Here is a 17009-nt window from a genome sequence, read left to right as displayed (position 1 = left end):
AAATAAATAAGAAAAAATTTTTATTGCAGAGCAATTAGTCTGTTATTATTAGCATACTAATCATTTTAAACCTGTTTCCATTTACTTTTCATGTAAATAATTTACCACTTTCTAGTAATCAGCTGAGCTCTGGTGGCCTAGTGTTAAGGAGTTGCACTGGCAACCCAAAGATTCAAGGTTCGCTCCCGTCCTGTGCAATTAATCGCCTCTGAAAATCTTCTAGAGTGTTAACTGTACGTTTGGTTCTGATTTTGATGGTAATAAACTACTATTTCTAGTAATGAATGATCTGAACCTACCTTATGATATGTCATGAAAATCTCAATCATGATTTCCTCTCATCAGTATTGGATAGAGAGCATAAATTATAGTCTGTAGTTTAAAGATTTGTATAGCTGTACTTATGGGAAATATCAATGTATGTATTTATACTGTATTCAGTTTTGATTCAGGAAGATATTCATAAAACATTTCATTTTGATAAAAGATTCTTCAAAAATAAAAATTTCTTGATTTTGCAAATTACTACTGAACTTCAGAGGGACTGGAAAGCATTATGCTGAGTGAACTAACTCAGTCCTACAAGGACAAATACTGTATAAAAGCGTTATTGCAGAATATATGAGGATCCAAGGGGGGGTGAGGGTAGGAGCAGAGGGGTGAGGATGGGTGGGAGAGGTGATGTTAATCATAGGGTTGCACAGTTTAATGTATGTGGGGGTGAAGGAAATGGGAAGAATTTTATGTGAAAAGCAATGTATTTGAACTTTACAAATAAATCAGTATTTAAAAAAAGAAATTTTTGCTAGGGAGTATGTAAAATTGCTTTTAATCCTTTAGTAAAATTTTCTAGTAAAGCTTCCTGGGCCTGAAGATTTCTTTTTGGAAATAATAAAATTACATATTTAATTTACTTAATAGCTATAGGGCTATTTAGGTTATCTATTCCTTATTGGGTGAGTTAGGATAGCTATATTATTAATAAGTCAATCCAAGTTATTAAGTTTCTATGTGTATAATTGTTTGTTGTTTTGTGCTGTTTAGTCAGAACCAACTCATAGCTGACCATCCAGGAGTTTTTCAGAGGCAATAAATCACATGGATGGAGATTACCCATCCTTCCCTTGGGAAAGCTGTTGGATTCAAACCACATGCCTTTGGGATTGCAGCTCAGCTTCTTACCACTAGGCCACCAAAGCTCCCTGGAGTTGTTGTTATGTGCAGCTGAGTTGGAATGGACCCATTACTGACTTGCCAGTAGGTTTTCAGAGGCAGTAGATTGCACAAGAGATTACCCATCTTTTGTTTGTGGAGCAACTGGTGGATTTGAACTGCTTTGTCTATAGGATTTTCTAATTATTCTTTTGATGTTTGCAGGATCTGTAATGATACTTCCTGTTTCATTCTTGACGTTGTTAATGTGAAACTTTTCTCTTTTATACTTTGTCAATTTGTTCAAAGTTTATTAATTGTATTGATCTTTTTAGAAAACCAATGTTATTAATTTTACTATTCTGAGATTTTCCATTATACTGATATCTGCTGTTAGCTTTATTATTGCCTTTGTTCTGCTTATCTAAAGTATGTATAGCTCTTCTTTTTCTAGGTTCTTAAAGTGGAAACTATGGTTATTGATTTTAGACTTCTTTTCCAATGTATGCATAAAAGGCTATTAATTTCTCTCTTAGCACTACCCAGCTATGTCCTGACAATTTTGACATGTTGTTGTTAGGTGATATTGAGCCAACTTCAACTGATTGTGAGTATATATATATATATATAACAGATGAAAAATGTGCCCAACTCTGCGCCTTTCTCATGTGCTGTACTTTAATTTTTGTTTAACTTTTCCTTTGTTTCCTTTCAGTCTTAGGCTTACTTTATATATAAGTACAATTTTTAAAATATATTTGGCAGAAGAAAAAGACTATACCATCTTTGCAGAAATAGAAGTCTAATTCTTTTTTTTACTTTCTAATTAGTTTGCATATAAGAATTCATATACATTATGTTTCATTCATGTACATCAGTTGATTTTTAGGTATGACTAAGTCATGTAAGAGCTCAAAATTATAATATTAAAATTGGATTTTAAAATGTTGTTGTAAAATCATTTTAGAGAGGAGTGTTTAACAACTCAGCTTTCCTATTTCCTTCTAGTATTTTGATGGCAATTCAGATGCCTCTACAATAAAAGACAACTATTTTGACCCACCTATTGTGGCTAGATACATTAGAATCTCTCCAACCAGGTCCTACAACAGACCTACCCTCCGATTGGAGCTGCAAGGTTGTGAAGTTAATGGTAAGTATCAAGAGTGGCATCATTTTCTTGCTGCCGGATTTAAAAGGGGTGGGGGAAATGGGTAGACTTTTTCGTTCTCTTCAATGACTTGTGAAACAAGAGTTTTCACTCAGATCAGTTTTCACTGTCATCTAGACTGAAATTATTTCACCCAACAAGGAGAGTTGGCATCACCTATCTGAGCAACATCTTGATAGTATGGACATTATCCTGCTTCTTCAAAGAAGGGTCCTAGAATTGACTTGCCTCCATCAAACCATTTTCAGTAAGAACTAACTGAGAATCAAATTAGACTTGAATCTTCAAAAACCCTCCAGATCATTCAGACTTTGATAAAATATTTTAGCACTTATTAAGTGTTCAAGTAATGTTATTGAAATGTATATTTGTTACTCAGCTTCCTCAAACTATGCTTGTACTAGATGTTCATTCCCTAATTGAGTAGGTACCCAATGCTTTTCGATATAAGTGACTGGCCTACTGGTAAGAGTCTGTGCTGCAAACCCAAAGGCATGTGGTACAAATCCAGAAGCTGCTTCACGGGAGAAGGATGAGCATTCTCCTTCCATGTTATTACTGCCTCTGAAAACCCACAGGAGGGTCAGCTATGGGTTGATTCTAACTCAATAGTACATAACAACAACGTGTCCTATAAAAATCAATGTGTCCGTGATAAAAATAAATGCCAGCATTCTTAAGTGGCTACAGTAAAATTCTACTGTATAACAAGAACGTTTAAGAATATCATCAACTATTCTCTGACACTTAAAGAAGTGTTTTCCAATATTTTTTTTTTATTTCAAAGCACATATACAATAGAGTATCTAATGTTATGAAGGTAAAAAGATAAGGACTTGGCCGACCCAGGGGACTGGCTTGCTTAGGCCCCACCTAACTTTCCCAGGGTTCGGGGGAGGAGGAATATCTGAAAGCCACACACCTGTTAGGGAGCTAGAATACTTTCTCTCTGGGTGGAGGGAAGAGGATATGAGTCATAATTGGAAAAGTAGCTGAGCCCTGGAATCAGTTTCTTATCAAAACAGATAATGGAACAATATACCCCAGACAGGAGTCTTGGCAGCACATTAGTTAAGTAGTACCCTAAACAGCTTGAACCCCCCAGCTGCTCTGCCGGGGAAAGATGTGGCAGTCTACTTCCACAGAGATTCACAGCTCAGAGAATCCTAAGGGCAGTTCTGCTCTCCCATAGGATTGCAGTGATGGACTCCATAGCAGTGGGTTTGGTTTTATGACCTCGATATTCATCAGCAATAAGGAGTTGGGCACTTTGCCAATACCCAGAGAGCAGTGGTGTATAACATTTCCCACATAAAATGCAAACTTTACACATACACTCCTTGTCGGAGGTCCATAAATCCATTTACTTTGTCTTAAAATTTGGCATATGGTGTAAATGGTAGATTCGTTCAAGTCACGCCACCCTAAGATGTAAAGTTTAACTCTGTTGATATATTTAAACCATCTATTTTCTGTACAAGTAGAATTTTTTTTAAATAAATTTCTTCCCTTGATAGTTATATGATTAGTTTTAACAGAAGGCTTACTTTTTTTAGTGTGCCTTTGAGTTGTGTAGTATTGAATAAAAATACTGAATATACCATGGACTGGAAAAAGAACAAACAAGTCTGTCTTAGAGGAAAAGCAAACAGGGTGCTCCTTCAAGGCAAAGATGGTGAAACTTCATCCCACAGACACTGATCATGCTGTCAGGAGGGGCCAGTCCTTGGAAAAGGACATCATTCTGGGAAAGGTAGAGGGTCATAAAATGAGAGAAACCCTCAACAGGATGGATTGACACAGTAACTGGAACATATCAGAGATAGTGAGGCTGGTGCAGGATACAGCAAGGTTCAGATCTGTTGTTCAAAGGGCCTCTGTGAGTTGAAGTTGACTTAATGGCACCAAACAACAACAGTACTTTAAGCCATTTCTGTATGATTGAGTAGAGATAACAAAATTTCGCAGAGAAGAGGATGATAGAGCAAGTCTGCTAGACTCGCTCACTGGCTATGTTTCTTACATTCACCCACCAGTCTTGTCACCTTTGGACATTCAAATTCATGCCTTGGCAAAATTCCAGAGTGCATAACATGAATCATTCTAAGGGGTCAAAAAAGAAAATATTAAATAGTGACTGCACTGGTGGCCGAGTGGTGAAAAGTTGTGCTACAATCCCAAAGGTACAGGCTTCAAATCCACTAGCCGCTCTGAGGAAGAAGGACAATCTCCTCCTATTAGATTTACTGCCTCTGAAAAGCTGCTAGAGGATCAGCTCTGGGACAGTTCTGATTCAGCGGTACACAGCAGCAGCAAGAGCCTGGGTGGCTTAGTCTGTAGGGAGTAGCGCTTCTACCTCAAAGGCAAGGCCTTTCTGGTGGTTCAGAATATGGACAGTCTCCTCCTGTGCTTTTTTACCAGCCTTGGAAACACAATGAAGAGTCAACTATCAGTCACTTCCAGCTCCATAATAATGGATTTTTTTAGTTACTTAGGGCCTGGGGGCCCCAGTGACACAGCAGTTGTGTTAGGCTGCTAACGCAAAGGTTAGCTATTCAAACCTACTGCCTCTTCTAAAGAAGAAAGATGTGGCAGGCTGCTTCCATAAAGAGTCATAGCCTTGGAAATCTTATCAAGAATTTCAGCTCTTTCCTATAGTGTTGTTATGAGTTGTAACCGATTCAATGGAACACCATACCAACTAAACATCTACCGTATCTTTTTCTCTGTAAGCTTTCTTTAGAAGAATAAACATGTTTTCATATGTATTAATAGTTTAAACATGTTGTCTGCTTCAAAGCAAAAGTCAAAGGTACCAGGACCATTTACTCTATCATGACTGTCACAAGGAGGGAAGTGAGTTTAGATCTTTAGAACTTGCATGTGAGGTCAGATTTCCTGATCCCTGATTCAGTCAGTCTCTAATTCTTTGCTCTGTGTTACTTTAAACAAGTTAATTTTTCTTCTTTTGTTTCTGAATTCTCATTTGTAACTAACTCACTTATGCATTGGCGCTGTCCAAAGCTACTCATCATAGCTGACCAGTGGGTTTCCCAAGGTCATTAATCTTATGGGAGGAGATTGGCCATCCTCCCATGAAGCTGCTGGTGGGGTTGAACTGCTGGAGAGGTGCTGCATTTAGGTCAGCAGTGCAACTCCCTGCATAACATGCTACTGCAGCACCTATCTCATTTGCAGATAATGATGAGTCTTTACTAATACTTGTAAAACTTGTGAACAGTTTTTGGTGCTTGGGTACAATACATGTTAATAGTGGTAATAGCTGTGTTTGAAATTATTACTTGGTAGTTGCATCATTTCTTAACTCCTCTGCAGTACAGAGTGGGTGGAATATGTTGTTGTTATATTACAGGTGCCATCAAGTCAGCTCTGCCTCACAGCAGCCCTATGGACAATGGAACAAAAGACCGCACAGTCCTGCACCATCCTCACCATCTGCGCAGTGAGCCCACTGTGGCAGCTACTGTGTTGGTCCATCTTGTTGAGAATCTTCTTTTTCACTCACCCTCAGTTTTACTAAATATGATGTCAAAGGACTGGCCCTTCCTGATAACACGACCAGATGCAGTCTTACCATTCTTGCTTCTAAGCATTCTGGCTACACTTCTTCCGAGAAATATTTTGTTTGTTTTTGACAGTCTCTGGTCTATTTGATATTCTTTTCCAGTGTCACAATTCAAAGTCATCAATTCTCCTTATTCATTTTCTCACTTTCACATGCCTCTCAGACAGTTGAAAATAGCATTATGGGTCCAACACACTTAAGACTTCAAAGGGACTTCTTTTCTCTTTAGCACTTTTAAAGTTGTCTTTTTTAATAGATTTGTCCAATGCAGTACACCATTTGATTTCTTGACCGCTGCCTCCAAGTTGAGTGGTGGCTATGGATCCAAGTTAAAGTGAAACCGTTTTAAGAGATGAGTGGTTGGCAAAGAATAGAGGTGGCCCATAGTTAATCACATTGCTTTTCTTTTAATAGGATGTTCCACACCACTTGGGATGGAAAGTCGAAAGATAGAAAACAAGCAAATCACAGCTTCCTCATTTAAAAAATCTTGGTGGGGAGATTACTGGGAACCTTCCTGCGCCCGGCTCAACAATCAGGGACGTGTGAATGCCTGGCAACCCATGGTAAAGTATCCCCTGGGAATGGAGACTTCTTAGGCCCACGGAGAATACAAAGGCCCTTACTGCAGGGAATATTGGTGGCCAGGAATGGGGAGTTGGGAAGCAGAAGTATTCTCTCCTCTTGCTTCAGAATAATAGTCTAGTTTCCAAAACCTAGAATGTGTCCTGAGAGAATAACTTTACTGCTAATTGTTGGCTGAGAAAGAACTCATTTATCATATTTGTGTTTTTTTCATCTGGCCTAAATTTCAACCAGCAATTATCAAAGGCCAGATAATAAATTTTTGTTTTGAGGTACATATTATTCAATTCTGCTATTATAGCAGTCATAAACAATATATAAATGAATAAGTATGGCTGTATTGCAATAAAAATTTATTTACCAAAAAACATAACTAATAGAATACTGCCCTGTAGGTGGAAATTTGCTTACTCCTGATTTAGACTTTTTTGGCTTAGCAGTAAGTTATTTGCAACATCTTTTCTTTTCCCTCTTCAATTTAGCAATAGTTTTTATTTTAAGAGGTTTAAATAATTGTTCCTATTTTTTGAGACATTTGTGATACAGTTGAGACATTTGAGGCACAGTAAATACTGTAAAATCAATAATGTAACATTAATGAACAATTTTAAAATAATATTACATGTTGTTGTTGTTAAGTGCCGTCAAGTCATAGGTGACTCATAGTGACCGTATGAACAAAAGACCTTTGTATGAACAAAAGACCTGAACACTTGTATAACTTTCATCATTTCTCCAAGTTCATAGAGTTTCTGGAGACAAACTATTTCAGAAGTGGATGCCACTCCTGCTTCCAAACTTGTTTTAATTGGGGAACTCCACCAAACACTGTCCACCATGGGTAGCCATTATCGTGTTTGACACATCAGTGTCACAGTGTTTAGCATCACAGCAAGCATGAGTTACTTCTGTACTGCAAATGGACAGACCAGTGTGAATATTACATGTAATAAAACTATTATTGAAGATCGTCTGAAAGTGGATATAACAGTATTTTGATAGAGAACTGACAGAAGCTCATTCTCAATTTTGAAGAGGCCATGGCATCAGGGGTATCATTGCTGATCTCAGATGGTTCCTGGCTGAAATAAGAGACTACCAGAAGAGTGTCTATTTGTGTTTTATTGACTATGCAGAAGCATTTTACTGTGTGGATCACAGCAAACTATGGCTAACATAGAGAAGAATAGGATTCCCAGAACACTTAATTATGCTCAGATAAAATCTATATCTGAACCAAAAAGCTGTTGTCATGCATGAACTATCAAAAGAACAAAAGGATATATCTTTAAAAAAGTACTACCTTTTTCTTCCAGAGTGTTAGTAGGAGGCAAGGATGGAGAAGCTTTGTTTTCACATACTTTAAGCATGATTCTAGAACAGTCTATTCTTTGGAAATAGAAATCATACTTGGAAAGGTAGAGAGTCAATGAAAGAGGGGAAGACCCTCAACAAGATAGATTGACACAGTCACTACTGCAGTGGGCAGAGTGTGTCAGAGAAGATGATGATGACTCAGGAAAGGTCAGGGTTCACGGGGTGAATAAGAGTCATCCTTGACTCAGCAGCACTTAACAACACCATATAGTGAAATTAGATTATATGATTAAATTTTCTCCATATAGGAAATCATTACCACTGAATCAATAAGCAACATCATGGTAGATGGAGAAAAGATTGAAATTATCAACAATTTCATATTATTGGATCCACAACAAAACGTTAGATACCAGCAGTCAGATCAGGAACTGTATTGCACGGGGCAAGTTCACTGTCAGTGACTTCTCCAAAATACTGAGAAGCAGTGATGTTAGTTTGAAGATGAAGGTGCACCTGATTCAGACCATGGTCTTTTCGATCATATAATACGTAAATAGAAATAGTTAACTTCTTGTTTGCCAAATTGGATGCCTTTTATTTCCTTTTCTTGCCTTATTGCTCTGTTTATAATATTGAATATTGTTGTTGTGTACCACAGAGTAAAAGTTGACCCAAAGCTGACCCTCCAGTGGGTTTTCAGAACCAGTTAATTGCATAAGAGGAGATTGCCCATCCTTCTCCCACCAAGGAGCTGGTGGCCTCAAACTGTGTGCTTTTGGGATTGCAGTGCAGAGTCTTGCCACTAAGCCACCAGAGAATAAAAGTATTATTAAGTGATAACCTTGTCTGATTCCTGTTTAACAGGGAAATGTCTTCAGTCTTTCTCTATTGAGAGTGATGCTGACCATTGTTTGTGTATATATGCTTTTAATTATGTTGAGGAGTTTTCCATATTGTTTTAATTTCATTTAGCTTTTTTCTCAAAAAGAAAGTGAATTTTTTTTAAATACCTTTCCTGCATTAATCGATGTGATTATTTGGTTCTTTCCTTCTTTGTACTGATTTGGTGGATTATACACTGATTATTTTTCTAATGTTGAACCATCCTTGCATACCTGGTATGAATCCCACTTAACCATGATGAATGTTTTTTATATATGATGCTGGATTTGATTGTCTAGAAGTTTGTTGAGAACTCTTGTGTCTGTGTTCATGAGAAATACTGGTCTATCATTTTCTTTTGAGTAGTGTCTATGGTATAAAGGTTATATTTGCTTTTTAGAATAAGTTTGAGAATATTTATTCTTTTTTACATTCTGATATAGTTTGAGTAGAATTGATATCAACTTTTCTCTGAATGTTTGATAACATTCCCAGTGAAGATGTCTAGACTACGATATTTTGGTTGAGAGTTTTTATGACCTGCTCAAATTCTTCTTTTGTGATGATCTGTTCAAATTATCTAACTCCATCAGTTTAGGCAGGCAGTGAATGACAAAAATGTGTCCATTTCCTCAAGGGTTTCAAAACTGCAGCTCATTGTGGCCCTGTGAACAGCAGATGTACACTTACCCTGTCCTAAACCATCCTTATCATCTCTGATGTGATCCAGCCCATTGTTACAGCCTCTGTGTTAATCTCTTTGTTGAGGATCTTCCTCTCTTTCTCTGAAATCCTCCCCACCCACCACTTTTCCCAGTAATTCTTTTTCCAAGGACAATCTCTTCTGGAAACATGTCCAAAAGTATGTGAGATGAAGTTTCACTATTCTTGCCTTAAAAAAGCATACTGATTGCACTATTTCCTAGATGTATACGTTTGTTATCTTGGCGGTCCTTGGCATATTCAGTACTCTTCTCCAAAAACACAGTTCGAAGACATTTTTCTTCTTCTGTCATACTTATTGATTGTCCAACTTTCATACATATGGGAGTAATTGAAAAGACCAAGAATTGGATTAGGCACATCTTAGTTATTAAACTGACATCCTTGCCCTTTAGCATTTTTTGAGAGATCCCTTACAGTAGACTTTTCCCAATTCAAGATATGTGTTCCCCCACCTACCCTTCCACCCCACCAAGACCCACCTCTACATCTGACTATATCAATGCCATCCTGTTTCTGGAGCCGGAAGCTCACAGAGAATTCTTTCCAGACTGTGCCAATCCTGGCCTACAGTCAGGCCCCAGATTAAAAGGGGCACCTTTTCTGACTGGGAGACACCCACCCCCTGGATTGGCAAAGACATCATCTTTAGCCAGGCAGAATAGATTAAACATCTCTGAGGGCAGCAAAAACTCTTCCCTAGGCTGGATGGCCTACCTTGTGATACCCTTGACACACCTCGCTCATAGCATGTGTGTTTGCTTTATGGTATTTGCATACTTGCTTGTTTTATGGTTTGCTCTTTGCTATATTGTGGAACGGAGTGACTTAAGTAATGCTGCATATGTTAGTATATATATTTGTTCATTTATAGTGTGGTCTTGTAATTACAACACTTGCCAACCAATTTGCTATACTGAGGTGATTTCCAGGTTGCTGTGATGCTAGAAGCTAAGCAGAGTCACCCATGGTGGACAAGTTAAGAAACAGGATTGCCATCCATTTCTGTAATAATATAGAAATTATTTTTATAGTTTTATTATTACATCTTATTTTTAGTTGCTTTTCTTTCTTTATTAGATTTGCCAGGGATTTTTTTTTTCTTTTATTAATCCTTTCAAAGAACCAATTTCTGGTCTTGTTAATTCTTTCTAATGTTTTGAGGTTTTATTTATTTCTGTTCTTATCTTTTTTATGTCCTTTCTTCTGGAGAACATTTTTTTCTTCAGTTACTAATGATGTTGGTTTAAGGTGTTGATTTTGGTTCTTTCTTCTTTTTTGATGTGTGTGATTTCAGAGTACTAATTTTTTTTCTATGTAGCAAAGAGTTCTGTATGCTGTATTTTTATTCACATTTGTTTCAAGAATTTAAAAAATTTCTTATATTTCCCAGTAGTGTTCAAGCAGGATTTTTTTTATGTCTTTGATTTTTTTTCTCCTCTCTTGATGTCTCTGTTGTTGACTTCTAATTATATACTATTGTGATCTGAGAATATGCCTTGTAGTATTTCAATGTTGTTGTTTTTTTAATTTATTGAGGCTTATTTTGTTATCTAACATATGGTCTATTCTGGATAATGTACCATGTGCACTGGAGAAGAATTTATATTGTGTTCTTATTGGGTGAAGTAGTCCATATATCCCTATGAGATCCAGTTGGTTAATTAATTGAATTGTTTAGTTCTTCTGTGTTTTTGTTGAGTTTCTTTCTAGTTGTTCTGTCCCTCTTCAAAAGTGGGGAGGGTTAAGGAAATGGGAAAGAACCAGTGTTAAAAACAATGTATACTAACTTTATAAACAAACTAGTATAAAATAAATTTTTAAATGTGATATATTGAAAGCTCATACTATTCTTGTAATTGTCTACTTCTCTTTTCAAATTTGTTAAATTTTGATTTATGTATCTTGCTGCTCTGCCATTGGGTATGCAGATGTAATTATGCATAATTACCCTTAAGTCCCCTTGTTCATGTGACCCTTTGATCATTGTGTAGTGCTGTGCTGTAACCTTTACAGCAGCACATTGCTGGCGTGTCCTTTCTCCCACAGAGTGGCTAGTGTCTTAGAACCACCACCCAACTGATTAGCCGCAGAGTTCATAGCTACCACCACCGAGGCGCTTTCACAAATATTCAAGAGCTAAAAATTTGCAGTGTTGTTTTTGTGCGCAGTTAGTATGTGGACTTGGCAAGACTTAAGCAAGAAATCTTCATAGGTGAAATAATAGGGTTTCTATCATTTCCTTCAAGATAATTTTAGGGAGCCCTGGTGCTAAGGAGCTGTGTTACCAATCCAAAGGCACATAGTGTGAAACCATTAGCTGCTCCATGAGAGAAAGATGAGGAATCTCCTCCCATGCAATGTACCGCCTCTGAAAACCTGCTGCAATGAATTGGTTCTGACTAGATGGGACATAATAGCAACAATTATTTCAGAGGGAGAAATGAATTAGAGTAGAGATAAGGTTATGTATTTGTTGACAATTCTTGAAGCTGTAATAAGTATGCTGTATTCATGTCGCACTGAACTAGTGCTGTTGTGACAGAAATAGCACAAGTGGCTGACTTTAATAGAATTATTTTCTCACAGTTTTGATGACAAGTTTGAATTCAGGGTACTAACTCTAGAGGAATGTCTTCTTTCTTGTTTTGCCTCTTCAGCTTTGGCTTTCCTGAATCCTTGCAAATTCTCTTGTGTGCTTTAGCATTTATCTCCATCTAGTTTCCTTTCTTAGTTTGCTTGTTGTAGTTGCTTTTCTGTGGCAAGAGAGTGATGCAAAATGAACCTAACTCCTGTCTCATTAACGTAATAAAGAAAACCTATTACCAAATAGGATTTTAGCCATGGGCCATGAGATTGGAATTTGCAACCCATTTTGAGAAGTCACAATTCAAGTGTGACAGTCCATGATATTATTCTCTGTGTTTTACATGTTTGAAATTTCCATAGGCAAACAACAACAGACAGTGGCTACAGATTGATCTGCTCAAAGTCAAGAAGATAACTGGAATTATAACACAAGGCTGCAAGTCTCTGAACTCTGAAATGTATGTGCAGAGCTACACCATCCACTACAGCAACCAGGGAGTGGAATGGAAGCCTTACAGGCAGAAATTCTCCATGGTAGACAAGGTATAGAATATCATTTTAGCAAAAGGAGAGCAATTTTAAAACTGTATTCTGATGAGAACACTACCTTCCATGCTGATACAAATGCATTGACAAACAATACATCTTTTAGTTTTTGAAATACTAGCTCTGCAAGTACCTGATCTTGGGATAGGGATCATACTATGCACATCACCTTTCTTCTCTGAGCTATGTGTGACATTGAATTCACAGGGCTCAGAACGTTTGGCCTCCTGCTGAGAATTTGCATTTCCAACTCAGATAACTGCCTCTGAATCTATATGCCAGCAAGATCCTCATGCCATTTTCATGTGCTATATTTTTGCTTATAACCTATCCAAATCCAGTACCCTCAAGTCAATTCCAATTTATAGTGATCCTGCTTAAGTTTCTAAAGCTACAAACCTTTATCTGATGAGATTGCCCACCTTTCTCCCTAAGAGTAGTTAGGAGATTCAAGCCATTGATCTTCTGGTAAGCAGAATATACTCAAATATAACACACCCATATAAATAAAGTGTATGTGCATAGTGAAGATAGGAAACTAATACACAAGAAGTTGTGTGCTTTGTGAAAATGCACAACAGCAATGTTACTTGCTTAAAAACACAGTCTCAGTATGTGTAAGAATCGCCTAAGGATCTGTAAGAATCATCTGGAATGTTAAAATGTAGATTCTAGTTCAATGTATCTGAGGTGGAAAAGCAAATTCTTACCAGGAAGCTGAACTGTAATGGATGGGTGTAAAGCCCTGAGGGCGGGAAATGCCAGAGGATCTTGTGGAGTAAGTTTTATTTAGCTGATTGGGAAAGATGGTAAAGGGATCCAGAAAATCTTCTACTGTGAAACAATACTGTAATAGTATTATACTTATTATACTTGTCACTCATGAATGATCAAATACAAAACATCAAAACATTTTTTATGTTATGATAACTTTTCCATTTTCACAACTAATTAATACATTTCAATATTTTGAATACATCTGTGTTAATTTTGATTTTCCTAGGTAACCTAACAAACTACTATTATGTTTTGGTATTAAGGGATAAATAAAGCTACTGAAACAAAAAGAGAAAAAAGAAAAAAAACCCTACCAAAACACCAGTATCTTTTATGTTACAGTGTGACTGAGCAGAAAATAATTAATACCCTTATGATGGGAACACTGGGTTTCTTGCAAGATTTTCTTTTAGATTTGTTACTGTTGGGTGCCTGCGAGTTGACTACACCACTTAGCGACCCAGTGAACAGCAGATGTGAACTTTGTTCTGTGCTGTCCCATCTTCATCATCTCTGATATGCTTGCATACACTCCTACATATTAGTTAAATGGCTTAAAAAATCTTATCAGAAGAAAAGCTAGGGACATGTGAATAATATTCCAGGAACAGGAATTGGGCTGAAGCCACCAAGAGTGATGTTGTTGTTGATTGTCATCAAGTCGAGCACAACTCATAGCAATTCTATGAACAAAAGACATAATGCCTTTACATAACTGTCGTCATTTCACAAAGTTCATAGAGTTTCCAGAGGCATGTGGTTTAGGAAGTGGATGTCTCTCCTGCTTCCCAACCTGTTTTACAACTGGAAGCTCCATTAAACACTGTCCACACTGGGAAGCCATTCTGGTATTTGATACCCCAATGGCACAAGGTTCAGCTTTACAGCAACCCAGGGCAAAAGAGACAGCACAGGAAAAAGAACCAATAGTCACTGAGTGCTCAGAATATGTTCATCACTTCTTTTTAACTAATTAATTTGAACCTATTTCTCTATTTTAAATCCATGAGTAAATTTGGTTAATGTTTTTTATACCTTAAATATTATTATTATTAATATTTTAAAGAACAAATAGTGATTTAATATTTACTATGTGTAGATCTCAGGAGCTTTGGGGGCTTTCTGGTAAGGATTTGTGCTGCCAAGGCAAAGATACACAGTTTGAATCCACCAGCTGCTCTGCAGGAGAAAGACTGGCACAGTTTCCTCCCTCCTGTGCCATTTCATGCCTCTGAAAACCTACTGGAGGCTCAGCTATGGATCGATTCCAACTCGACAGCACACAACAACAACATATATAAACTTTAGGGAATTCACTGATGATGAAGTTGGGAAAAGCACAGAACAGCATTTAGTTTTAGAATCTAAACACGTACCTAAGATGATAAATAAGAATGCATGTTGTTGTTGTTATGTGCCATCGAGTTGCTTGTGACTTATAGCGACCCTATGTACAACAGCCCTAAACTCTGCTCTGTCCTGTGCCAATCACACTCCTTCTGACACACCCATTCCGATTACCTCAGTCACTGAATCAGTCCACCTCATAGAGGACCTTCCCCTCCTGTGCTGTCCTTCCACCCTCCCAAACATGATGTCCATGGCCACATGTTATCTGCAATGCTAGCCGTTGGTTGGAATTGACACACAGTTAGCCCTCCCTTGGGTTTTTGAGGCAGTGCAGGAGACTGCAAATATTTCACTTGCTGCTGATGGATTTGAACCATTAGAGAAGTGTGGCCTTTGAGTTAGCAGTGTGACTTCCTGTGGACTGTGACACCTGAGCTCACAGTGTTAGCTATCTTAACTATTTAATGGTATCCACTTGTGGCACTTAGTTAATAGATATTTGACATACGTTAGTACACATTTTGTAATCTTTAAAACCTCTGGAAAGTAAAAATTTTTTTCTTTTCATTTCCCTAATGAGGAAATGGAGAATCAAATAATATAAATAATTTGCTCAAAGTCACACAGCTTCTGAAAGGCAAAGGGTGAAGATAGGTTGGTATCTGCACCATGCCCCAGCCCAGGCTTCTTTGTTCTCCACCCCCACCGTGACCAGCTCAATTCAGATCAATAGTGATGTGACCCGAAACAGGTCTGTCTGGAACTTCATCTCATAATTGATTTAGGAATAATTTTTCTGGCGATGTTGTAGGTGGGCTTTTAAAATGTCCTTTTTTTGCACGAAAAAGATTTAAACATTATGTGCAATTTTAAAAATATTTATTATAATATCAGTAAATGTTTTTCTGATTTTTATTTCAGATTTTCAGAGGAAATAATAATATCAAAGGACACGTGAAGAACTTTTTCAACCCGCCAATCATTTCCAGGTTTATCCGAATCATTCCTAAAACATGGAATCAAAGTATTGCACTTCGTGTGGAACTGTTTGGCTGTGATATTTACTAAAATTTAATATGAAAAAGACAGGATGGGTTACTTTAAGACTGCAAACCATTTAGATTTGGAAATGTTTTTTATAACTATCTTAAATGCTAATAATTTTCTAATATTTCTCCTTTTTCTCTAGTAGGGAATCAACATTTATATAAGCTTTTAAAATCTAACACTTTGTTACTGTTAAATGAGATATTTGGCTACAATTTCTACATGAATTTGAATATGTTGCTGTTGTTGTTGTTGATGATGATTGCCGTCAAGAAGAACACGAATCATAATGACCCAATGAATGTCATTTCTCAAAGTTCATAGAGTTTCTAGAGGCATGTTGTTTAGGAAGTAGATGCCACTTCTGCTACTTGAGTAAATATCAAGAACCAAAAAGAAAAGAATTTCTCTTTCATAATGATTAAAAATGCTGAAAGTAATATTCATGTGGTTTGCGTGTTTTATTGCATCACTTTTAAATTCTAAACACGTTAATAAAAGAGAGAGTACCATTGTAAACCAATTATAGCTCTAGATGCAGCAAGCTTAGCATTAAAAGTTAGTGCTGTTAGCCAAAAGGTTGGAGGTTTGGATCCATGCAGAGGTGCTTCAGATAAAGCCTGGTGAATCTATATAGATTTGGACAATCAGACAATCAATTTTTAATTAGACTTAGCTATCTCATGTCCATATTCCTCTTTTTAAAAAAAAAGTTGTAATGTAAGAAAGGAAGCAAGTAACTGTTATAAAATAGTTTTGTTTTCCTTATCTGTGGAAAAAGTAACAGGCTTATTATATGAGAGCATGAGTGTTTAAAATATCCTGTCCTGCCGATATGACAGTGATCTTCTGACGCTCCATAAGCAAAGATAGAAGTAAGCACATGCTCACTAGTTCAACTGGCCTATCTCCCTTGTGACTGATCGTACATACTGATGTTCAAGTTTCAGGGTGGCTAGACCTGCAGCTGGACCAAAATAACCAAGGGATAAGTGAATGGTTTCATTATAGTTGGCATTACCTGGCAGATGTGTTTCAAAACATTCGTTTACCTTAGGGAAAGCTAATACCAATAAAGAAGAGCAGAGGAAGTGTTGGCCCAAGTACAGCTGTTCCAGTTAAAACTGGTCCCTTGCAACAATGAATGAATTTTTTTTTAAAGAGAAAAGCAAACTGGGGGGCGGGGAGGGAAATGTGCAACAATGAATAAATGGAAATCTAAGTTTTCTGTAAACTTTCATTAAAATCACAATAAAAAGATATATATATATATATAGATAG

General features: G+C 37.1%; 1 protein-coding gene across 1 annotated transcript in view; it reads left to right on the top strand.

Annotated features, from left to right (window-relative positions):
* F5 (coagulation factor V (proaccelerin, labile factor)) overlaps window positions 1-15749 on the top strand; it is a 126180-nt gene extending 110431 nt beyond the window's left edge. Inside the window, exons 22-25 of the mRNA XM_006887454.1 lie at window positions 2161-2305; window positions 6324-6475; window positions 12369-12551; window positions 15603-15749. Coding sequence (XP_006887516.1) covers window positions 2161-2305; window positions 6324-6475; window positions 12369-12551; window positions 15603-15749 — 627 coding nt within the window. The remainder of the gene's footprint in view (window positions 1-2160; window positions 2306-6323; window positions 6476-12368; window positions 12552-15602) is intronic.
* Window positions 15750-17009: the final 1260 nt, after the last annotated feature.

This window comes from Elephantulus edwardii, unplaced genomic scaffold (assembly GCF_000299155.1).
Source record: "Elephantulus edwardii isolate Elephantulus edwardi_28Jun2011 unplaced genomic scaffold, EleEdw1.0 scaffold00057, whole genome shotgun sequence".
Classification (NCBI taxonomy): domain Eukaryota; kingdom Metazoa; phylum Chordata; class Mammalia; order Macroscelidea; family Macroscelididae; genus Elephantulus; species Elephantulus edwardii.
This window is presented reverse-complemented; position numbering and strand designations above follow the sequence as displayed.